The sequence below is a fragment of the Chlorocebus sabaeus genome, chromosome 9, assembly GCF_047675955.1.
Source record: "Chlorocebus sabaeus isolate Y175 chromosome 9, mChlSab1.0.hap1, whole genome shotgun sequence".
Taxonomy (NCBI): Eukaryota; Metazoa; Chordata; class Mammalia; order Primates; family Cercopithecidae; genus Chlorocebus; species Chlorocebus sabaeus.
Genome location: NC_132912.1, coordinates 15185014 through 15208889, shown reverse-complemented (window position 1 = coordinate 15208889; position 23876 = coordinate 15185014). Strand labels below are relative to the sequence as shown.

General features: G+C 45.2%; 1 protein-coding gene across 1 annotated transcript; it reads left to right on the top strand.

Moving 5' to 3' along the window:
- Positions 1-7597: 7597 nt before the first annotated feature.
- On the top strand, positions 7598-21017 carry ACBD7 (acyl-CoA binding domain containing 7). Its single transcript, XM_008002359.3, has 4 exons — positions 7598-7748; positions 18584-18701; positions 18864-18926; positions 19014-21017. Exons 1-4 carry the CDS (start codon positions 7737-7739, stop codon positions 19085-19087), a joined length of 267 nt encoding a protein of 88 aa, XP_008000550.1. The 5' UTR covers positions 7598-7736; the 3' UTR covers positions 19088-21017.
- Positions 21018-23876: the final 2859 nt, after the last annotated feature.

Here is a 23876-nt window from a genome sequence, read left to right as displayed (position 1 = left end):
CAGACTGGTCTCAAACTCCTGACCTCAGGTGATCCGCCCGCCTCGGCCTTCCAAAGTGCTGGGATTACAGGCATGAGCCACCGTGCCCAGCCTCTATGATTTCAATTTTCATGTTTAAGTACCTGTATAGAACCTAACTGTCCATAAAGCAAACACACACAAAGAAGATTTGGCTTTTGGTCAAAGATCATTGGAGGTTACACAGGGTAAAGTGCAATGTGATTTTTATCGTAATTAGTAAGATTAAAAAGAGATGACAGTGAGTTTGTAAGAACAGGTTTGTGTTTCATGAAATGAATCGTGTGAGTTCGCTATGATGAACTGCAAGCAGCTTGCATGTCCAAAGACAAATAGAGACACACGGGTCTAATTAAAATGCTAAAGTAATAGGAAGGAGACATCCATACGTTTTTGTCCCCCTAAGGTTCCAGATTTATAGTTTGAGCATCATCTCAGCTTACATTTTCACTATGGAAAACAGCAGCCATTACATTACTTGGCTCTGGGTTGAAATCCTAATTTCAACTGAAGATCTTATGACCTAGGCAAGTTTATTAACCTCCTCTATGAAGTGATAAAAATAGTATCTCTTGTGAGGATTAGAAGAGATGATCCTCTATGCTAAGATTATTATTATGTGGGGAACACATAGTTAAGTGCTTGATAAATTGAACTGTGGTGAATCCAGTCTTGACCATGGCAAAACTAAGTTAATAAAAATGAAACAGGACTTCTATTATTTTAGTGCTTGTGTCTTATTTTAAAACTAGCAGTTTAATTTCCACAAGGTTTTGCTAAAGTTAACAAGTACATTTCGAAAGTAATTTCCCTCCCTCTTGTATCACACAAACATTACAACCAAAAAGTAACAAAGATGCTCCCATGACCCAATCACGCCCATTTTTTTCTTTAGTGTTCCCTTCCACTTTGTTTCACATATGTGCATGCTTTTACATTAAAATAATACGGATTCAATTTTCTGATTTTCTTCACACATAACACTTTTTCATGTTTCTCAAATTATTACTTTACATATTTGATACCCTATTCTGAAGAATCAGTTTTGTTTTGTTTTGTTTGTTTTTTTTGAGACAGGATCTTGCTCTGTTGCTCAGGCTAAATGGCACCATCTCAGCTCACTGCAACCTCCTCCCAAGCACAAGTGATCCTCCCACCTCAGCCTCCCGAGTAGCTGGGACTACAGGAGCATGCCACCAAGCCTGGCTAATTTTTGTACTTTTTGTAGAGATGCGGCCTCACCATGTTGCCCAGGCTGGTCTTAAACTCCTGGGCTCAAGTAATGCTCCCACCTCGGCCTGCCAGAGTGCTGGTATTACAGATACGCACCACCACAACTGGCCAGTTTTACTTTTTAATGACAGTAATGACAGTCCTGTAAAATCTGTTTGGTCTTTGAATATTAGAGCTTTCTTTTTATATTCTAGAATTGGACTACTGTTTGATTTGTATGCTTTCCATTGTTTGACAATGACTTAAGATTCTGAGTGATGGCCGGCTGTGGTGGCTCACACCTGTAATCCCAGCATTTTCGGAGGCTGAGGCAGGAGGATTGCTTGAGCCCGGGAGTTCAAGACCAGCCTAGGCAACATGACAAAACCCCGTATCTACAAAAAAATAAAAAAAGCTAGGCATGGTGTGTGCCTGTAGTCCCAGCTACTCCTGGGGCTGAGGCTGGAGGATTGCTTGAGCGTAGAAAGTGGAGGCTACCGTGAGCTATGATCACATCACTGCACTCCAGCCTGGGCAACATGGTGAGACCCTGTCTCCAAAACAAATAAATACATAAAAAGCTTCTGAGTAATAAATTATATCATTAGCCACCATCTTTTAATGAAATAAGTGAAGGTCCCAACAAGAAAATTTGTCAACAGAAGAATGTAAGGGAATTGACCACCAGATTCTTCTATTCTTCTTTTCCCCCATGGTATTCTGACCTTAGCGCGCTCTCTCTCTCTCTCTCTCTCTCTCTGTGTGTGTGTGTGTGTGTGTGTGTGTGTTGTATCATGTATAACAATAGTTGTTAGGTAAACAATTCGTTATTTTACATCAGTTACTAAGAATGAATTTTAATGATGAGCTGCAAAATGAGTATTGAAAGCTCTATTAATTGGGACTGTATAGTACTCCAAGGAATATCTGTGTCCACAGAGACAAGGTGAAGGTGAGGAGTTTCAAGCAGTTAAGCAATTCTCAGGCCTCACAAAACAGCAAAATCAAGACCAACATGATGTCAGCTCCCTGCATCTCTAATCCCATGGGACAGCATTGCCAGTCTCAGAGGTCGGATGACAGGTGTTATGAGTGGTAGGTCACTCTGTCAAGGAACAAACTGTAAACTTCAGCAAGCAGTTCCAGACTTACACAGAGACCTGTGGCTCCATCCTAAAGTGAAGCAACTTGTAGGGGGTGCAGAGAAAGAAGAAGATGGAAAGCCCTAGTCTCAACTAAACTAGAGACATAGATGAGAAACACCCTTGTGAGACTCTTCTATAAGATAGGTAAGCCCTGTGGGCAAGGTCATCCTTGAGCTGAACCGGAAGCTCCCTGGCATGGCCTTCTGTGTCCCTACTGCCAGTGTGTCAGTCATGGACCTGACCTGCCATCTGGAAAAATCTGCCAAATAGGATGACATCAGGAAGGTGGTGAAGCAGGCTTTGGAGGGCCCCTCAAGGGCATCCGGGGCTACACCGAGCACCAGGTCGTCTCCTCCAACTTCAACAGCGACACCCACTCTTTCACCTTCGATGCTGGAGCTGGCATTGCCCTCGATGACCACTTTGTCAAACACATTTCCTGATAGGATGATGAGTTTGGCTACAGCAACAGGGTGGTAGAGCTCACATGGCCTCCAAGGAGTAAGACCCCTGGACCACCAGACCCAGTGAGAGCATGAGAGGAAGAGAGAGGCCCTCACTGCTGGAGAGTCCCTGCGCCACTCAGGCCCCACCACACGGAGAATCTCCCCTCCTCACAGTTTCCACGCAGACCGCGTGAAGAGGGAGACACCTAGGGAGCCCCACCTTGTCGTGTGCCATCAATAAATTCTCCTCACTCAATCAAAAAAAAAAAAAGGAAACCTTGCTGCCAGGGAAATCCAGGCATTTGTCCAGGACTCAGGGTAGACTGCAGTCAGGCCTTGGCTATGTGGCTATGTGGGGATGTCCAAGGTTATCAGGGGTCTTGGCAGTGCTGTCTTATGAAAATAGGGAAATTTGAAAGACCTTTAATCCTTCCTTTCTATCCCCTTCCTCCCTTTCTTCCCCACCCCCCTTCTTTTCCCATAGGTACGATATTCATTGAATTGCTAGTGTTGAGGATAAAGCGGTGAGCCAGAGTTCTAAAGGAGGAGAAAGGGTAAACAAAGAATGTAAATGATATAAGTTGTCAGACGATTCAAAGTGCTACAGAAAAAAAGCAGGGAAGGCCAGGCGCGGTGGCTCACGCCTGTAATCCCAGCAGTTTGGGAAGCTGAGGCGGGTGGATCACTTGAGGTAAGGAGTTCGAGACCAGCCTGGCCAACATGGTGAAACCTGGTGTGTACTAAAAATACAAAAATTAGCTGGATGTGGTGGCGCACACCTGTAATTCCAGCTACTCGGAAGGCTGAGGTAGGAGAATCACTTGAACCTGGGAGGTGGAGTTTGCGTGAATCGAGATCATGCCACTGTACCCCAGCCTGGGCAATAGAGTGAGACTCTGTCTAAGAAAGAGAGAAAGAGAGAAAGAGAGAGAGAGAGAGAGAGAGAGAGAAAGAAAAAGGAAAAGAAAGAAAGGAAGGAAGGAAGGAAGGAAGGAAGGAAGGAAGGAAGAAAGAAAGAAAGAAAGAAAGAAAGAAAGAAAGAAAGAAAGAAAGAAAGAAAGAAAGAAGAGAGAGAGAGAGAGAGAGAGAGAGAAAGAAAGAAAGAGAGAAAGAAAGAAAAACGAAAAAGCAGGGAAGAATGGAAAGGGGTGCTAGGATGGGTGATAAAAGGCCTCCTGAGAGATGACAGATGAGCAAAGACCTAGAGGAGTGGAAGCACTGAGCCAGACCGACCATGGGAAGATAATTCTGAGGTAGAGACGCGAGAGCAGGAGTGCGATAGGCCTGTTTGAACAGCCGGGAGGCCAAGTGGAGTGGAAACCCTTTGAAGGCAGGTAAGAATGAGAACAGAAGAAAGACGGAGAGAGATGGCAGAGGCTCATAGGCCAGAAGACCAGACTAAAGCTATTTCTTGTCTCAAAGTCTTCCTGGAGGTGTTGCCATGTTGACTGAGTCTTAAGAGTTGGCTTAGTTAAGAAAGTGGGAAAAGAGCCAGGTGTGGTGGCTCACGCCTGTAGTCCCAACACTTTGGGAGGCCAAGGCAGGTGGATCACTTGAGGTCAGGAGTTCGAAACCAGCCTGGCCAACATGGCGAAACCCCATCTCTACTGAAAATACAAAAATTAGCCGGGCACGGTGGCATACGCCTGTAATCCCAGCTACTAGGGAGGCTGAGGCAGGAGAATCACTTGAATCCAGGAGGTGGAGGTTGTAGTGAGCCGAGATCTTGCCACTGAACTCCAGCCTGTGTCATAGAGACTCCGTCTCAAAAACAAATGAGAGAGAGAGAGAAGAAAGAAAAAAAGAAAGGAAAGGAAGGGAAAGAAAGAGAGAGAGAGAGAGGAAGGAAGGAAGGAAGGAAGGAAGGAAGGAAGGAAGAGAAAAAAGAGGGAGGGAAGGAAGGAAGGGGAAGGAAGGAAGGAAGGAAGGAAGCAAGGAAGGAAGGAAGGAAGGAAAAGAAAGAAAGAAAGAGAAAAAGAGAGAGGGAGGGAGGGAGGAAAAAGAAAATAAAAGAAGAAAAAGAGTGTTCCAGACAGTGGAGCGGCAACTATCCAACAACCTGGAGAAAGGGAAGTTGAAGTCCTTCAGTTACTCAGGGTGGAGCATCCACGCCTGTGGGAAAGAGCGAGAGATGTGGTTGAAGAGGTCAGCAGGACCTGGTCCATCCTGGAGGACCACATGTATTATTCAGAGAAGGAGAGCTAAATTGTCATTGCAGAGAAGAGAGCAAAACCATGGATGCATCATTTGTGAGGCTTGGGTCCAACCCTACAGCCATTACATCAAAATGGTGGTGGGAAATAGGGATCAGATTGGGGTTTGTGTCTTTTTGCCAGGTAATTGAATGCACTGTCATGGTTAAGAAATGTTCATCTTGACGGTATTAAAGATTCAATGCAATCCCTATCAGAATCCCAACGGATTTTTTTTTAAATAGAAAAATAAAAACCTATTCTGAAAGTCATGCTATGGTTTTTATTTAATTTTATTTATTTATTTATTTATTTATTTATTTATTTATTTATTTATTTTTGAGACAAGAGTCTCACTCTGTTGCCCAGGCTGGAGAGCAGTGGCATGATCTGGGCTCACTGCAACCTCCGGCTCCCAGGTTCAAGCAATTCTCCTTGCCTCAGCCTCTCAAATAGCTGGGATTACGGGTGCCTGCCAGCATGCCCAGCTAATTTTTGTATTTTTAGAAGAGATTTTTAGAAGAAAAGTTTTTGCCATGTTGGCCAGACTGGTCTCAAACTCCTGACCTCAAATCATCTGTCCACCTCGGCCTCCCAAAGTGCTGGGGTTACAGACATGAGCCACCATGCCTGGCCCTTTCTTGCATCTTGAGACAAGACCCACATGACCTGGCAATGAGATGGGGAATGGCAACCCAGGAGAAGAAAATACTTTCAAAAGAGGTCTTAAAAGAACATTCTGGATTTAGAGAATAAAGCAGAAAACAATGTAGCGTCCGTCCCTCCCCTCTTCTGGTTTCTTACAGCGACGATAATTCCAGAATGTCTCAGCTGAAGATATGGACTGATACCCGCACTCAGTGCAGTATTTCCCGCTGAAACACCACGGACTGGGTGCTGCCCGCAGCCAGGACTAGGCTACCAGAGAAAGGCCAGGCTGTGCTGAAGCCGCTGTGAGCCTTTCCCATCGTCTAGGGACCTTGCCCATCGTCTAGGACTTCAAACACAAACAACTGCCCAGTAGGTTTTTCTAACATTTTGCTTTTGGTCCTTTACTTGGAAATGCACTGATTTCACCACGAAAATATTTGTGATGAGAAAAAAAAGATTTTCATGAAAAAGCAAATATTTTTTAAATGTAGCTTTATGCAAAAACAAGCTGAAAGGTTGCTTGTTGCATTGTTGTACGCTCAAGCTCAGTCACTTTGCCGATATTGAGTTTCTGTTTTCTCCCAGTCACCCTTCTCCATCAATGCTATTATTCAAGCGAAGCGTCGGAAATTAGCTCCTCATATGACCAGCCAATTCGGTTCCAGTCCTTTGGAAATGTAATCCTATTCGGCGTGTCTGCAGACTTGGAGTGACACTGGATTTGTTTCCCTGGAAAACTGGGTCAAATTGAATAGGCTTTTAGTCCTGTGCCTTTACCATAATTAAAAACGAGTTAGGCTGATTGTAGCATGTGTCCAGAATTTAGGTGTTTTTGCTTTATAAAGAGGAGAAGAGGTGCAAACCACAGGCCACTTTCACTCATGATAAACAGCGCCTAGAGGCAGAGTGGAGGAGACGCATTCATCATCCTTGTTTCTAGGAATAATGGACAGGAGAGAAGTATGTGTAAAGAAGGAATCCTGTGCTTTGGGAGGCCAAGGTGCGAGGATTGCTTGAGGTCAGGAGTTAAAGACCAGCCTGGGCAACCTCACCTCTCTTTAAAAAAAAAAAAATATATATATATATATATATATATGTATATAATTTGCACTTTTAATGTATAAAATTTTTAATTTTTAAAATTTTAAATATAAATGTATATATGTAAATTTTTAGAGAAAAAATATAATATATATACCTAGCAAGACCCCTCACCTCTGAAAAAATTTATATATTTTAATTTATATTTTTAATGTATAAAATTTTAAATGAATATTTATTTATTTATTCTTTTTTTTTGGGGGGGGGACGGAGTTTCACACTTGTTGCCCAGGCTGGAGTGCAATGGCGCAATCTCGGCTTACTACAACCTCCACCTTCCAGGTTCAAGAGATTCTCCTGCCTCAGCCTCCCGAGTAGCTGGGATTACAGGTATGCACCACCACACCCGGCTAATTTTGTATTTTTAGTGGAGACCAGGTTTTTCTATGTTGGTCAGGCTGGTCTCGAACTCCCAACCTCAGGTGATCTGCCGGCCTCAGCCTCCCAAAGTGTTGGGATTACAGGCGTGAGCCACTGCCCCCGGTCAATACATATTTACATATATACATTTTTTTAAAATTAAAAACATTACATATATATTTTAGGAGAGTTGGAGGGGGTCTCTCTAGATAAATATGTATATTCTTTCTTTCCTCTCTCTGTCTCTCTCTCTTTCTTTCTTCCTTCTTTTTTAAGAAGGCATTCCAGGGGAGGCCTGTGCCCTGGGGAGACTTCTCTGGGTTTCTGCAAAGACCCTGTTGAGAAAGAATAGAAGAGAGAGCCCAGAGTGGGGAGAAACTGATTTAAATTCTCTTCTCTTGGCCTTTTCATTTGTAGCCCCGGCAACCTGGCGCGCTAAGGAGCTGACAGCCCAACCTCGCCCCCGCGCCCGCGACCAATGGGAGGCGGCCGGGCCGGGAGCGGGGCCAATGGCAGCGGCTGGCGGAGACGCGGCCCTTTAAGAAGCCGCGGGCGCCCTAAGGTGCAGAGCACTGGACAACAGCAGCAGCAGCAACGCGGCCGTCGCCACCATGGCCCTGCAGGTACCCGGGGCTTGGGGAGGCCACGCGGGAGGGGCGCTCCGCGAGGGGAGTGCTCAAGTGGGGCTCGCGGTGGGCGTGGCGCCCCGGGAGCGGTCGGTGGAGACCCAGGGGACACGCCCACTCCTTCCCTAGCGCCCCCGCTGGCGGTGTAGACCGCACTTGTGCCTGCTGAGGGCGAGCCAGGGCTCCCAGGGCAACCGTTCTGGACCCCAGGGGCCGGGTGAGCGACCGTGAGCGGAAAAGCAGGCAAGGCAGGAGCACCGAGGAGCACGGAGCGGGCCTCCTCTCTCCGTCTCCGAGAGGGAGTCGAGATCACCCGGTCTCATCCCCCGCTCCCTCCCCTTCGCTCGTTGGGACCTCCAGGACCTCTCTTAGTGTCATACTGAGCAGAAGAGATCTGCGAGGCTCCGATTTAAAAATACTGTTTTACAGGTATGTGAAAAAAAATGTTTAAGGGTGGAAAACTTTGGAAAAGACAACAAATATAAACCAATAATTACTGATAATAATCCAATCATAATTCCTTCACCCGGGTGATAACCACTGCTAACGTGCCAGGGTAATTCCTAGTATGTCCTAGTATGCTTTTTCATGTGTGTATGCGTGTGGCATATATCTACACACATACCTATGATGTTATCGTGTATATACAGTTTTATTCCTACACTTGACACAGTAATATGAGCATTTTCTCATTATTAAATATTCTAAAATGTAATCTTTTTTTTTTTCTTTTTTGAGACAGAGTCTCACTCTGTTGCCCAGGCTGAGTTGCAGTTGGTGCTATCTCTGCTCATTGCAACCTCCACCTCCCAGGTGCAAGTGATTCTCGTGTCTCAGCCTCCACAGTAGCTAGGGTTACAGGTGCATGCCACCACGCCCGGCTAATTTTCGTGTGTATGTGTGTGCGTTTTTTTGTTTTTGTTTTTTTGTTTTGTTTTTTTTTTGAGATGGAGTCTCACTCTGTCACCCAGGCTAGAGTGCAGTGGTGTAATCTCAGCCCACCGCAACCTCCGCCTCCTTAGTTCAAGCGATTCTCATATGTCAGCCTCCCGAATAGCTGGGATTACAGGCGTGCGCCGCCACTCCTGGCTATTTTTCTCCATTTTTAGTGGAGTTGGGGTTTCACTATATTGGCCAGACTGGTCTTCAACCCCTGACCTCAAGTGATCCACCTGCCTTGGGCACCCAAAGTGCTGGGATTTCAGGCATGAGCCACCACGCCCGGCCTCTAAAATGTAATCTTTTACACGCACAAAGTTTCACAGAACGTGGCTCACTTCTTTAACCATTTCAGTCAGGCAAGACGCTATCCTGGGTAAAGTTATAATACATACTCCAGGGCCGTCTGGGCTCAGATTTGTGCCTCACTTCTACTTAGCCTGTGACATAGTTACCCGCTCCGTGCTTCAGTTTCTTTATCTAAAAATGGAGGAGAGATACATTAAATGAGTTATATGTATAAAGCATTTAAAACAATGTCTGACATGTGGTAAAAGTCCAATAAGGATAAGCTTGTGGTGGAACATTTAGTTAGTTTGTTTGTTTTGAGACAGGCTCTCACTCTGTCACCCAGGCTGGAGTGCGATGCGCGATCTCAGCTCATGGCAGCCTTGAACTCCTGGGCTCAAGTGATCCTGCCACTTCAGCCTCCCAAGTAACTGGGACCACAGGCACCCGCCACCACACCTGGATATTTGTGTGTGTGTGTGTGTGAGACGGAGTTTCGTTCTTGTTGCTGAGGCTGGAGTGCAATGTCATGATCTCAGCTCACCGCAACCGCCGCCTTCCGGGTTCAAGCGATTCTCTTGCCTCAGCCTCCCCGGAGTAACTGGGATTACAGGCATGCACCACCATGCCCGATTAATTTTGTATTTTTAGTAGAGACGGAATTTCTCCATGTTGGTAGGGTGGTCTCGAACTCCTGACCCCAGGTGATCTGCCGCCTCAGCCTCCCAAAGTGCTGGGATTACAGGCGTGAGCTATTGTGCCTGACTCAAGTATTCTCATGCATGACTTATGTGTTTATACTGAACTCTCCCCCAAAATGATCAAAACGTTCTTCTAAAAGTTCCTGAAAGATCTGAAAGGTTCCTTTTTAGCTTAGTATTTTGGTTTTTTGTTGTTGTTTGCTTTTGAAATACTTGCAATGAGGAATTAAGAGTTTAGGGACGTCACAGGAAAGCAGTATGCTAAGGAGTATTAATATCGACCCATGATGTTATCTACTAACAATGCATTTGCATGTTAACAATATTGGAGGAAGGTAACTTTTTTTTCGATATGGTGTCTCACTCTGTTGCCCAGGCTGGAGTGCAACGGCGTGATCTTGGCTCACTGCAACCTCCACCTCACAGATTCAAGCAATTCTCCTGCCTCAGCCTCCTAGTAGCAGGGATTACAGGTGCCTGCTGCCACGGCCGGCTAATTTTTGTTTTTTTAGTAGAGACAGGGTTTCACCATGTTGGCTAGGCTGGTCTTGAACTCCTGACCTCAAGAGATCTACCTGCCTCAGCCTCCCAAAGTGCTGGGATTACAGATGTGTGCTACCACGCCCAGCTGAAAGTAACTTTTAAAAATGACAAGTAATAACTGGCTGACATATTGAAACCTCTTCTGTCTTTATTACCTCACTGGCATGTGCAGGGATCATATTGGTACTAGTGTTCTGCCAAGATGCTCATTGAGTGGAAATTAGAGGAAAGGTGACTTTAGAAGTTCAGGGTCCCCAGTCTTCTGTTTATTTATACAAGAATAAGTAGACTGTCATTGGAGTAGCAAAACAAATGGAATTTCTAATTCAGCTATAGCCTCCTGATTTTATTTGAAAATTACAATACGTTTCTGTCCTCACCAAAGCATTTAGGAGAGCTGATGTTTATCCTAAATGGACAAATTTCTTTCCTAGATGATGAAGCTAAAAAGCAGACTTCTTCCTCCAGAAGATGTATCTTTTCAAATCTAGGGGACTGATGATTTTAACAATTGGCAAAAAAAGACTAAGCTCTTCCCCTAGCCCACATTTGTGTGACCTAAGAATCCTGCAGTTCCTTGAGTGTGAGAATTTTTTATCTTCTTATTTGGGTTGCGCGATGGGAAAGAATTGCTTGAGAAGACCTTGTCAACCCCCTATGTGGGATGACCGTGTTCTTTGGCTGCAGAAAGTAAAGTCAGATGAGGTGAGTCACCCTCAGAGGCTGTCTTCAGTGAGGCTGAAATGTGAAAGGCAATTTACACAGCAGCCCGCCTAATCAGCATGGAAGGATGCACCCAGGATGTACCCAGTGTGAGCGATGCTGGCGTAACTTCTACGCCAAAGGTGGGGCGAGGGGGCCTCCTGTCAAAAACATGAACAGGAAGGAGTCCAGGGAGTGGCAGTGGTAGCCTTAAGGCAGTTTGTCTTGCAGAATCTCAAGCTCTGGTGAGATCTCGGGGGAGATCATGCACAAAACATTCAACCAGGATGCTGAGGACCCCTCGCTCAGGAGAAATCAGCTCAGCAGAGGCTGCAGTTCCTGCCAAAGGCAGCAAGCCCAGCTCTGCAGCAGCACAGGATACTGCAAAACTGGGATGCCTTTCTCTCAGAATGAGGCAGGAGAATAGGGTCTGGAGGCAGAGAACCTAAGGCCGATTCACACTGACTTCCTAGAACTAAATCAAAAGGAAAACCCCAACTTTCCACACCTATGTAATAAAAGGACCCGAGGCTACTCCCTTTGCAACCTCCTCCCCACTCTCTGTATAGCAGATGGAAAATCGAAAGTATCTCTGATTGGTTGCTTTCTGCAACCAAGCAGACATTTGCATAGGAATGTAACTTTGTAACTTCATTTCAGCCTCTGATTGGTTGCTTTCCCCAACCAATCAGACTGATCGTGAGCCAAGTTTTGATTTGCATAGAAGTGTAACTTTGTAACTTCACTTTAGCCTCTGATTGCAGGCTACTACTTCATTTACACAGGATGCACACCAAGTAACCAATGGGAAACCTCTAGAGGGTATTTAAGCGCAGAAAATTCTGTAACAGGGCTCTTGAGTCCCTGTACTCTGCCTGCTCCCACCCTGTGGAATGTACTTCCGCTTTCAATAAATCTCTGCTTTTGTTGCTTCATTCTTTCCTTGCTTTGTGCATTTTCTCCAATTTTTTGTTAAAAATGCCAAGAACTTGGGCACTCTCCACTGGTAACAAGAATGCTTTGGAATTCAATGTTCATAGCTCTATATTTAAAGCTGCGTCTCACCTATGATAACTTTCTGATCCCCCTAAAGTCTGCTCACTCATTAACCATCCAACAAAGATGTACTTAATAGACTCAGACCAGGCTCACGCCACTCGCCAGCAGTCTCTGAGGCCCTGTGGGTGCTGCCAAGGTGATTATTTATTGTTTATTTATTTACGAGTATTCATGCAACCCCACACAGCCTTTATGTTGAACTCTAGTAATTTCTGTCCACACTGCTGGGAGTAGCTTTCCCTGCCCCTCTGCACCCAACAAACGCAGACCTGAACCCCCTAGCACAATCACCATCTCATCTCATGGACAGCTTTTTCCGTTCCGTACCTTCCCCTCTGCGCTACCTCCAGTGTTCCCAGAGCAACAGCTGTACCTTATTTGCAGAAAGTCCCATGTGGCCCCCGTTGCCCTGTTCATTTCCTACCAGGCTATGAGCACCTTCCAGCACACTGCCTTGTGTCTGCCCATCTGCTTGGCAAAGGCCTGATCTATCGGAGGTGTTCAGTAAGTAGGTTTGTTAATTAGTATGAGCTGTGAGATGAGCTCTGGGAGGGCAGAGCCCATTGAATCAAATCAAGAATATTTTGCATTCTTGGCCGGGCATGGTGGCTCACGCCTGTAATCCCAGCACTTTGGGAAGTGGAGGTATGCAGATCACTTGAGTTCAGGAGTTCAAGACTAGCTTGGCCAACATGGCAAAACCCTGTCTTTATTAAAAATACAAAAAAATTAGCCAAGCATGTTGGCGCATGCCTGTAATCCTAGCGACTTGGGAGGCTGAGGGGGGAGGATTGCTTGAACCAGGAGGTGGAGGTTGCAGTGAGCCATGGTTGTGCCACTGTACTCTAGCTTGAGCAACAGAGCAAGACTCTATCTCAAAAAATAAATAAATAAATAAATAAATTATTTTCTTAATCATCCTTAACCCAAGTGAGAGGTGACAACGTGCTAGCAGCCCTCGCTCTCGGCACCTCCTCGGCCTCCGCATCCACTCTGGCAGTGCTTGAGGAGCCCTTCAGCCTGCCACGGCACTGTGGGAGCCCCTCTCTGGGCTGTCCCTGGCCGGAGCCGGCTCCCTCTGCTTGCGGGGAGCAGTAGAGGGAGAGGCACGGGCGGGAACCAAGGCTGCGAGGTGCTCACAGGCCAGCGGGAGTTCTGGCGGGCGTGGGCGTGGTCGAGGGCTCAGCTGGCCCACACTCCGAGCGGCTGGCACTGCTGGCCCCAGGCAGTGAGGGGGTTAGCACTTGGGCCCGCAGCTGCAGAAGGTGCGCCAGGTTCCCCAGCAGTGCCAGCCCGCCAGCACTGCGCTGGAGTTGCCCCTGTGCCTCAGCCGCTGCCCCGCGAGGCAGGGCTCAGGACCTGCAGCCCACCATGCCCGAGCCTCCCCGCGGCCATGGGCTCCTGCTGGGCCCGAGCCTCCTCCACAAGAGCCGCCCCCTTCTCCACAGCGCCCGGTCCCATCCACCGGCAGGGGCTGAGGAGTGCAGGCACAGCTCGGGACTGGCGAGCAGCTCCGCCTGCAGCCCCCATGGGGAATCCACTAGGTGAAGCCAACTGGGCTCTTGAGTCTCGTGGGAACTTGGAGAGCTTTTGTCTAGCTAGAGGATTGCAAATGCACCAATCAGCACCCTGTCAAAATGGTCCAATCAGCTCTCTGTAAAATAGGCCAATCAGCTCTCTGTAAAGTGGACCAGTCAGCAGGATGTGGGTGGGGCCAGATAAGGGAATAAAAGCAGGCTGCCTGAGCTAGCCAGCAGCAAGTTGCTTGTGTTCCCTTGTGTGCGGTGGAGTCATTGTTCCTTCTCTCTTTGTAATAAATCTTGCTGTTGCTCACGGTTTGAGTTCACGCTGCCTTTATGAGCTGTAACACTCACCACGAAGGTCTGCAGCTTCACTTCTGAGGCCAGGGAGACTACGAACCCACGGGGAGGAATGAACAACTCCAGACGCATCGCCTTAAGAGTTGTAATGCTCAGGGCGAAGGTCTGCAGCTTCACTTCTGAAACCAGGGACACCACGAACCCGCCAGAAAGAAGAAACTCCAGACACGTCCAAACATCAGAAGGAACATCTTCAAGAACTGTAACACTTACCGTGAGGGTCGATGGCTTTATTCTTGAAGTCAGTAAGACCAAGAACCCACTAATTCCGGACACACTGGCATCTTCCCACTAAGGCTGATACTGTCTTTTTGCGACTGAAGCTGCAACTCAGAGGATCTTTGTTTCTTGCATAGAGTCTCAGGGCAATGTGCCTCAAAGCTAGAAGTCATACCTAAGTATCCTGGCCAAGGCCAATGTTGTTTGTACTCCAGCCTATCATGGCTGGGATGGGAAAAGCCTGCTGCAGGAAGTCGCATCAGAAGAGCCCCTTAAGGCAGGAATGTATTGTGTTGAGGTGCCAGAACTAGACAGGCTGGACAGAGCGAATAATGCTGACCAATGCTCTAGAACTGGTTTCCCTACCTGCGTAGGGAGAAAGTAGTGGGGACCCCTGAAATGGCATGGGAAACTGTGTCAGGGCTTAGCTCTACTGTGCAGAGGGGTCTAGGACTTTCATTAGATTTTTTTTTTTTTTTTTTTTTTTTTTTTTTTGAGACACAGTCTTACTCTGTCACCCATGCTGGAGTGCAGTAGCAGGATCTTGGCTCACTGCAACCTCTGCTCCTGGGTTCCAGCTGTTCTCCTGCCTCCGTCTATCCTGAGTAGCTGGGATCACAGGTGTGAGGCACCATGCCCAGCTGTTTTTTTGTGTTTTTAGTAGAGATCAGGTTTCACCATTTTGGCCAGGCTGGTCTCGAACTCCTGAGCTTAAGTGATCTACCTACTTCAGCCTCCCAAAATGCTGGGATTACAGACGTGAGCCACTGCACCCAACCCTTATATGGGGTTTTTAAAAGACTTAGAATTCTAATTAAGGCTTGGCACATCAAAAGGAGTCTAGTTGCTGTCATTGGAAAATAACATGAGACTTTACAGCAAACAGAACACCTGAGATGGCCTATAAACCTGCAGAGGAAGGTCCTACACCCCTTCTGAATAGCCTTGCCCTGTAGCGGCTCTGGCCACTCAGCATTTCAATTTTGTTCTTATTATAAACACAATCCATGCACGTTATAGAAAATTTGCAGAGTACAAAAATATTTTAAAACTACATAACTTGCCAATAATCAGAGGCAATTACTGTTTACATATTTTTAGTATATATCTTTCTAGTTTTTATTTTTTCTATACAACTTACCAAGCTGAGTGTATAAAAAGAATTTGCTTTCTTTGCTAAAACATAAACTAAAAGTGTTTCTTATGTCTTGCTTTATTGCAAGTACTTTTTTTTTTTTTCGACATTCTTGCTCTGTCGCCAAGGCTGGAGTGTAGTGGCATGATCTTGGCTCACTGAAACCTCCACCTCCTGGGTTCAAGTGATTCTCCTGCCTCAGCCTTCCAAGTAGCTGGGATTACAGGCATGTGCCACTATGCCCACCTAATTTTGTATTTTTAGTAGAGACAGGTTTCTCCATGTTGGTCAGGCTGGTCTCAAACTCCCAACCCCAGGTGATCCACCTGCGTTGGCCTCCCAAAGTGCTGGGATTACAGGCGTGAGCCACTGCTCCCAGCCTGGTCACACAGCACTTAAGTGATGGAGTTGGGATTCCAACCAAGGCAGTCTGGCTCCAGAGCCATGTTCTTAACCATGGCATTAGTATCAAGGAGCCAAGAGTTTCTTAGGAAGACACTCAGAAGACCAGGCGCCCCTTATTCCATGCCCCCGTGCCCCCGTGCTTCTCAGTCCCCTGTGGGAAATGAGTAGGAGGATGGGCCATATTCAAGGTTATTTAGGCTGAAGACCCTGATCTCCAACTTACAGGTGATTTTGTTCACAAAACAACTGTTCTGCATGTACCACTGTTCCTGGACCAAACTGAGAGCCGCGCTGCTTATTCTCTCAGCTCAATAATGAGATGCAGATAAACTGGGAAAGGAGAGAGTTGGTTTCTGTAACTGGGTACAAGGAGAAAGCCTGGAAATGATTGCCAAGCCAACTCAAAATTACAGAGGTTTCTAGAGCTTTATATGCCTTCTAAGTTATATGTCTGCATGTAAGTGTGCATTCATCTAAAGCCTTAAGTGACTAACTTCTAATCTATAACTAAGGGCTGAGTCCTGAAGACCTTCCTCTGGAGCCTCAGCAAATGTCCTTAATCTAGATGGGTCCAGGTGCTGGAGTGATTACCCTTGTTTCCTGCTAAATCATGGAGGTTTGGGGAGTTCCTTCAGACCCCAGTAAAACTTGTTTGTGGAGGTCTTGGGATTTTCTTCAGACCCCCATAAAACTTGTTTAATCCTAAATGGGTCCTGTTAAGAATTCCTTCATTATCTTGTTATGCCTCAAGCCCCAGGAAGAGCCTGGGCAAAACTCTTGGTGGGCTTTTGTTGGCGTCTTCATATGAGGGCGCTGGCTCTTTCCGTTTTTAATATTTAATGTAACCACTCGGTGCTGACACGGTTGTTATGGCGGCCTGCCTATTCAGCCGTCAGGGGGACTGGCCACAGTACTGCCTGTCTTTGGGGCCGGAAGGAAACTTGAGCCAGCCACTCCGCTGAGCCCACAGGGTACTGAGGTTACACTGGGGCTATCCACTTTCTCTCCTAAGCCTTTGGATCCAAAGGGAGCTCTGGCATCAGAGAAGAAGTGTGGGGGGTGGGGGCCAGCTAGCATACATCCTTGAACTTCCCCTGTTTGACAGCCAGCCTACGGACAATTCCTGCTTATCCTGAGTTCTAAAAAATAACATAAGACACAGTTTAATTTAAAAATCTATAAAGGAAAATAATCACGAAGCCCTTCGTAGAGTATAAACTAAGAGGTTAGAAAGGGAAAGGGATAAAGCATCTGGGAACCCTCAGACTCCAGAGTACACTGGACTTCCTTGTCTATTTCAGCTACTGGCTGAACCCTGGGCCAGCCTGAGGGTCTTGCGGGGTTTGGGAGGTCCCCATTTTCAGAGTTAACTGGGGACAAGCCTTACTACTTAAGTACTTTTTTTTTTTTTTTGGAGACAGAGTCTCACTTTGTTGCCCAGGCTAGAGTGCAGTGGCGTTATCTTAGCTCACTGCAACCTCCGCCTCCCAGGTTCAAGCAATTCTTGTGCCACAGCCTCCTGAGCAGCTGGGATTACAGGTGTGCGCCACCACGCCCAGCTAATTTTTGTATTTTTAGTAGAGACAGGGATTTGCTATGTTGGTCAGGCTGGTCTCGAACTCCTGACCTCAAGTGGTCCCCTGCCTCGGCCTCCCAGAGTGCTGGGATTACAGGCATGAGCCACCACGCCCGGCTTAAGTACATTGTATATAGAGTTTCCAGGAAGTCTAAAAACATACTACTCAAGTATATTGGTATACAGTTTTCCCTAATCAGCTCTAAATTGGCTAAGCAACTCCTCTTTTCTAGAAATCATTTGTAATAAATCTTATAATTTAGGTCTAGTGTGAAAAGGAATCTGTACAAGCAACTCAACCAGATCAGGAATATTGATTACCCTCAGAAGCTGACTAGGTCTGAATAATGCTAATATTAAAGAATGTAGGCATGAGGGCACTGGAAGAGAAACACCCCAGATGATGGTATTAACTGGTAGCAAAACCCTGCAGGTAGTAAAGTAGGACTGAGGCAGAAGAAGGAGGACGCATCTGTGAGGTCATTGAGAAAACTCCATTGAGTATCAATAATGCCAAAAAAAAAAAAAAAAAGCAGCCAGGCACGGTGGCTCACACCTGTAATCCCAGCACTTCGGGAGGCCCAGGTGGGTGGATCATGAGGTCAGGAGTTCAAGACCAGCCTGGCCAGTATGGTGAAACCCCGTCTGTACTAAAAATATAAAAATTAGCCAGGCATGGTGGCAGGGGCCTGTAATCCCAGCTACTCGGGAGGCTGAGGCAGGAGAATCACTTGAACCCAGGAGGCAAATGTTGCAGTGAGCCGAGATCTTGCCATGGCACTCCCGCCGGGGCAACAGAGTGAGACTCCGTCTCAAAAAAAAAAAAAAAGAAAAAGAAAAAGCACTCTCCAGGCGTGCTGTGGCTCACACCTGTAATCCCAGCACTTTGGGAGGCCGGGGTGGACAGATCACTTGAGGTCAGGAGTTCAAGACAAGCCTGGTCAACATGACAAAACCCCATCTCTACAAAAATACAAAAATTAGCTGAGCTTGGTGGTGCACACCTGTAGTCCCAGCTGCTTGGGAGGCTGAGGTGGGAGAACGGCTTGAGCCCCAGAGTAGAGGTTGCAGTGAGTGGAGACGGTGCCAATGTACTGCACTCCAGCCTGGGCGAGAGAGCTAGACCTTGGCTTGAAAAATAATAATAATAAAATAAAAAAATAAAAGGAGGGTAAACTGAACATTTTCCGTATTAAGAATTTTCTGTAGTTCTTCATATGAGGTAAGTCCCAGGAGAGGTGAACTCCTAGGAATTCAAGTAAATTAAGATCATTCTGATAGAACCAGAGCAGCAGAAGTTCATTTCTGTTTGAAACTTTCCTCTTCCTGCTCTTTGAGTTCCTATTCCTTGGTGGTAAAATGCACCCTTTTTTTTTCCCCTTTAGGCTGATTTTGACAGGGCTGCAGAAGATGTGAGGAAGCTGAAAGCAAGACCAGATGATGGAGAACTGAAAGAACTCTATGGGCTTTACAAACAAGCGATAATTGGAGACATTAATATTGGTATTACATATTATTAATGTTAATATATTAATGTTACAATTAATATATTATAATTATATAATATTGCATATCATTACTTAAAATATACTCTGTTTGAACAACGTGTATAGAAGTGCACAGTAAAATGTTAACTTGCAAACGCATCTCTCCTTCTCTTGCCAGAGTGTCCAGGAATGCTAGATTTAAAAGGCAAAGCCAAATGGGAAGCATGGAACCTCAAAAAAGGTTTTTTAGTCTTTCACAAGTTTATGGCAAACTTTCTTAATTTCCCAATGCACCAATCAGGGAGATAACCTGTTTGTATCTTTCTAGGGTTGTCGACGGAAGATGCAATGAGTGCCTATATTTCTAAAGCAAAGGAGCTGATAGAAAAATATGGAATTTAGAATACAGCATATGAGGAATATTTGCTTTTGAAGCCTTCCTAATGCTATCATGACCTAACATTTAGAGGGAGAGGCACACTGTTAACTTGATGTATCATGTAGATTTTTGCTATTAGCATGAATTGTAATACTTAGGAGCATACTGAAACTACATAGTTTACTCAATTGTACTTGCTTAAACCAGGTGTCTTTAAAGTTCTTTTTAAGAAAATGTGGTACATATACACCATGGAATACTATGCAGCCATGAAAAAGGATGAGTTCCTGTCCTTTGCGGGGACATGGATGAAGCTGGAAACCATCATTCTCAGCAAACTATCACAAGATCAGAAAACCAAGCATGTTCTCACTCATAAGTGGGAGTTGAACAGTGAGATCACATGGGCATAGGGAGGGGAACATCAGACACCGGGGCCTGTCGGGGGTGGGGGGCTAGGGGAGGGAGAGCATTAGGAGAAATACCTAATGTAGGTGACCGGTTGATGGGTACAGCAAACCACCAGGGCACGTGTATACCTCTGTAACAAAACTGCACGTTCTGCACATGTAACCCAGAACTTAAGGTATTTAAAATTAAAAGAAGTTCTTTTAGAAAAGTATTTTGTGTTTTATTTTTATAGAGTTAGAGAAGACAACTGCAGTTTTTGTTCGTTTGCTTGTTTGTTTTTCCTTGAGGAGTCTCGTTCTCTCACCCAGGCTGGAGTACAGTGGTGCGATCTCGGCTCACTGCAACCTCTGCCTCCTGGGTTCAAGTGATTCTCTTGCCTCAGCCTCCCGAGTAGCTGGGATTATAGGCGCTTGCCACCCTGGCTGGCTAATTTTTGTATTTTAGTACAGATAGGGTTTTGCCATGTTGGCCAGAGTGGTCTCAAACTCTTGACCTCGGGTGATCTGCACACCTTGGCCTCCCACAGTGCTGGGGTTATTGGTGTGAGCCACCACACATGGTCACAAGTGCAGTTCTGTTACATGGACATATTGTGTAGTGGGGAAATCTGGGCTTTTAGTGTAACCATCACCCAAACACTGTACATTGTACCCAAAAGGTAATTTCTCATCCCTCACGCCCTCCCACCTTTCCAAGCCTCCAGTGTCTATTATTCCACACTCCAGGACCCTGTGTTCACACTGCTTAACTCCCACTTATAAGTGAAAGTGTGGTACGTACTTTGTTTGTTTCTGAGGGTTTTTAAAAATCTTTATTTTCTTATTTTTTGTTTTGTTTTGTTTTGTTTTTTTCTGAATTTTTTCACTTAATAGCCTCCAGTTCCACTCATGTTGCTGCAAAAGCCGTAATTTCATTTTCTTTTATGGCTGAGTAATATCCCCTGGTATACATATACCACGTTTTCTTTATCCCATCATCCGCTGATGGATACTTAGGTTGATCCCATATCTTTGCTATTGTGAATTGTGCTGCAATAGACATACAAGGCAGTGATCTTTTGGATAGAATGATTTCTTTTCCTTTAAGATGCCCAGTAGTAGGATTGCTGGGTAGAATGGTAGTTCTATTTTTAGTTCTGTCAGAAATTCCCATACTGTTTTTTATAGAGGTTGTACTAATTTACATTCCCACCAACAGTGTATACGCATTCCCTTTTCTCCACATCTGTTGTTTGACTTTTTAGAAAGTCTCGCCCTGGTAATATGTGTACAGATTTGAACAGCTGTTTGTTCTTTTGGCTCATCTGTTCTGTTACAAAGAGTTAATGTTACTGGTGAAATAAAAACAAGTTATTAAGAATCAATGGCAAGGCTGAGTGTGGTGGCTCACGCCTGTAATCTCAGCACTTTGGGAGGCCGAGGTGGGTGAATCACTGAGGTCAGAAGTTCAAGACTAGCCTGACCAACATTGCAAAACCTCATCTCCACTAAAAATACAAAAATTGTTATCTGTCTCTAAAACGAAAAAAAAAAAAAAAAAGAATCAATGGCAAGACTGTTCCTTCCTTACACCATGTGGCTTTGAGGTCACAGTGACACAGAGACTGTGAACCAGAGAACATACTTGGTTCAGGTCCTTATTCATCTGTGAACGTGCTAGGTGACCTGGAGCAAGTTACTTAACCTTATTAAGCCTTATCTGTAGAGGAGGGAAAATAATATCACTCTCAAAGGGCTGTTCTAAGAATTGAAAGAGAGGCCGGGTGCGGTGGTTCACACCTGTAATCCCAGCACTTTGGGAGGCCGAGGTGGGCGGCTCACGAGGTCAGGAGATCGAGACCATCCTGGCTAACACGGTGAAACCCCGTTTCTACCAAAAATACACAAAATTAGCCAGGTGTGGTGGCGGGCACCTGTAGTCCCAGCTACTCGGGAGACTGAGGCAGGAGAATGGCGTGAACCCAGGAGGCGGAGCCTGCAGTGAGCCGAGATCCCGCCATTGCTCTCCAGCCTGGGTGACAGAGCGAGACTGCATCTAAAAAAAAAAAAAAAAAAAAAAAAAAAAAAAAAAAAAAAAAAGAAATTTACAAGTCTGTCCATAGCAGTTTAAAGAAATTTAAAAAGCCACCAAAGAAATATCTCGTTTTTCTTTAAATTTTTACATTTAAGACAAATAAAAAAGCAAACTAAAATGTATCTAGTGATAAACTGTACCACTACTGTACCCCATGTGTTCAGTTCTATCAGAGTAAAAAGAGTCTGGAATATAATATTGGCCCCCGACTCAGTCTTTCTGGATGGTACACAGGCTCTTTGAAAGAAGAGTCTCTTGTTATCAATTCAAAAAATTGTTTGAGATTTCTTAAGATAAATATCCCCCCAAAACGGTGCACCTCTATTCCCTGCATAACAATTTAGATTTGGAATTGTATGACCAGAGGAATAGATCAACTTCATGTTACTACTACAACAACAACAGAACTGTCTAGGTCTGCTAGATAAATTTCCAGGGAATTACGCTGAGCAGAAAAAGCCAGTCCCCAAACGTTACATGTAGAATTCCATTTATGTAACGTTCTTTTTCTTTTCTTTTCTTTTTTGTTTTTAGACAGGGTGTCATTCTTTTACCCAGGATGCAGTGCAGTGGCACCATCTCAGCTCACTGCAACCTCTGCCTCCCAGGGTCAAGCAATCCTCCCATCTCAGCCTCCCAAGTAGCTGGGACTACAGTTGCGTGCAACTATGCCCGGCTAATTCTTGTATTTTTCATAGAGACAGGGTTTCACCATGTTTTCCCAGGTTGGTCTGGAACTCCTGATCTGAGGTGATCTACCCACCTTGGCCTCCCAAAGTGCTGGGATTACAGGCATGAGCCACCGCACCTGGCCTCTCTTTCAATTCTTAGAACAGCCCTTTGAGAGTGATAATTATTTTCGCTCCTCTACAGATAAGGCTTAATAAGGTTAAGTAACTTGCTTTTTAAGTTACTTAATAAGTTATTAAGTATTAAGCCACCGCGTCCAGCCAGGATTCTTGAAGGGGAACATTTATAGACACAAAGGATGGAATAGTGGTTGCCAGGGAGGAGGGAGGTTAGTGTGGCTTTAAAAGGGCAGCAGGAGGGATGATCCTGCAGTGATGGAATGTTCTGTGTCCTGATTGTAGCAACACCAATATCCTGCTTGTGATATTACACTATATTTCCTATAACAGTTGCCATTAAAGGAAATTGGGTTAAAGGCTACACAAATCTCTCTGTATTATTTCTTACAAATAAAAGGGAATCTGCAGTTCTCTCAAAAAGTTTAGTTTTAAAAACCAAGGTTGATTTCTCATCAGGAAAATTTTGGCAATCGAGATAATTCTCATCTTTCTAAATTTCGCCTAATAATAGACGTCTTCCACAAGGATATCAAGGCCTAATTTCTTCAAAGAGAAGACATCAGCAATGACAGACTTGGTGTCTTAGAGTTGAGGGCTTGAAAACTCCTAAAAGTTGTTCCCATATGGACTTCACCTCTCCCAGGTAGAGTTGCAGGGGAAAAAGCTCACCCCCAAAGCCTGGCATTGGTTCCATCATGAAACTTCAATTTGTAGACCATATCGACTAAACATTTTTCAAATTAATAATCACAAATCCTAATTACTTTTTTTTTTTTTTTTTGAGACATAGTCTCATTCTGTGGCTGAGGCGGGAGTGCAGAGGCACAATCTTGGCTCACTGCAACCGCTGCCTCCTGGGTTCAAGCAATTCTCTTGCCTCAGCTTCCCTAGTAGCTGGGATTACAGGCGCCCGCCACCATGCCTAGCTAATTTTTTTGCATTTTTAGTAGAGATGGGGTTTCGCCATGTTGGCCAGCCTGGTCTTGAACTCCTGACCTCAGCTGATCCACCTGTCTCGACCTCCCAAAGTGCTGGGATTAGAGGCATGAGCCACCACGCCTGACCTCCCAATTACTTTTGTACCAATCTTTCAGTAAGGGAACCCTGGAAATAGTATCAAATTAAAGGATAAAGTACAACACATACTACAACATAATTTGCTTAAGACTATTTGTAGCCTAAATTTATTACATGAATTCTAACTCAAAGTGCCTTCCCCAAATAGTTAATTTTATATTTTTTGTACTTTTTTTTTTTAAAAGAGTGATACATTTCAGAAAATACCACCTGTATGCATTTTCCTTAATCTTATTTACTAAGACCTTATGTACTTTTATTTTTTGAGATAGGGTCTCACTCTGTCACTCAGGCTGGAATACAATGACATGATCCTAGCTCACTGCAGCCTTGACCTCCTGGGCTCAAGCAATCTTTCAGCCTCAGCCTTCCAAGTAGCCGGGACCACAGGTGCACACCACCATGCCTGGCTGATTTTTAAAATCTTTTGTAGAGACAGGGG

Excerpts from the sequence above, each read along its gene's own strand:
- ACBD7 (XM_008002359.3), top strand. Across the intron at positions 18,702-18,863 it reads AATTGGAGACATTAATATTG|AGTGTCCAGGAATGCTAGAT; the intron begins GTATTACATATT and ends TTCTCTTGCCAG. Across the intron at positions 18,927-19,013 it reads AGCATGGAACCTCAAAAAAG|GGTTGTCGACGGAAGATGCA; the intron begins GTTTTTTAGTCT and ends GTATCTTTCTAG.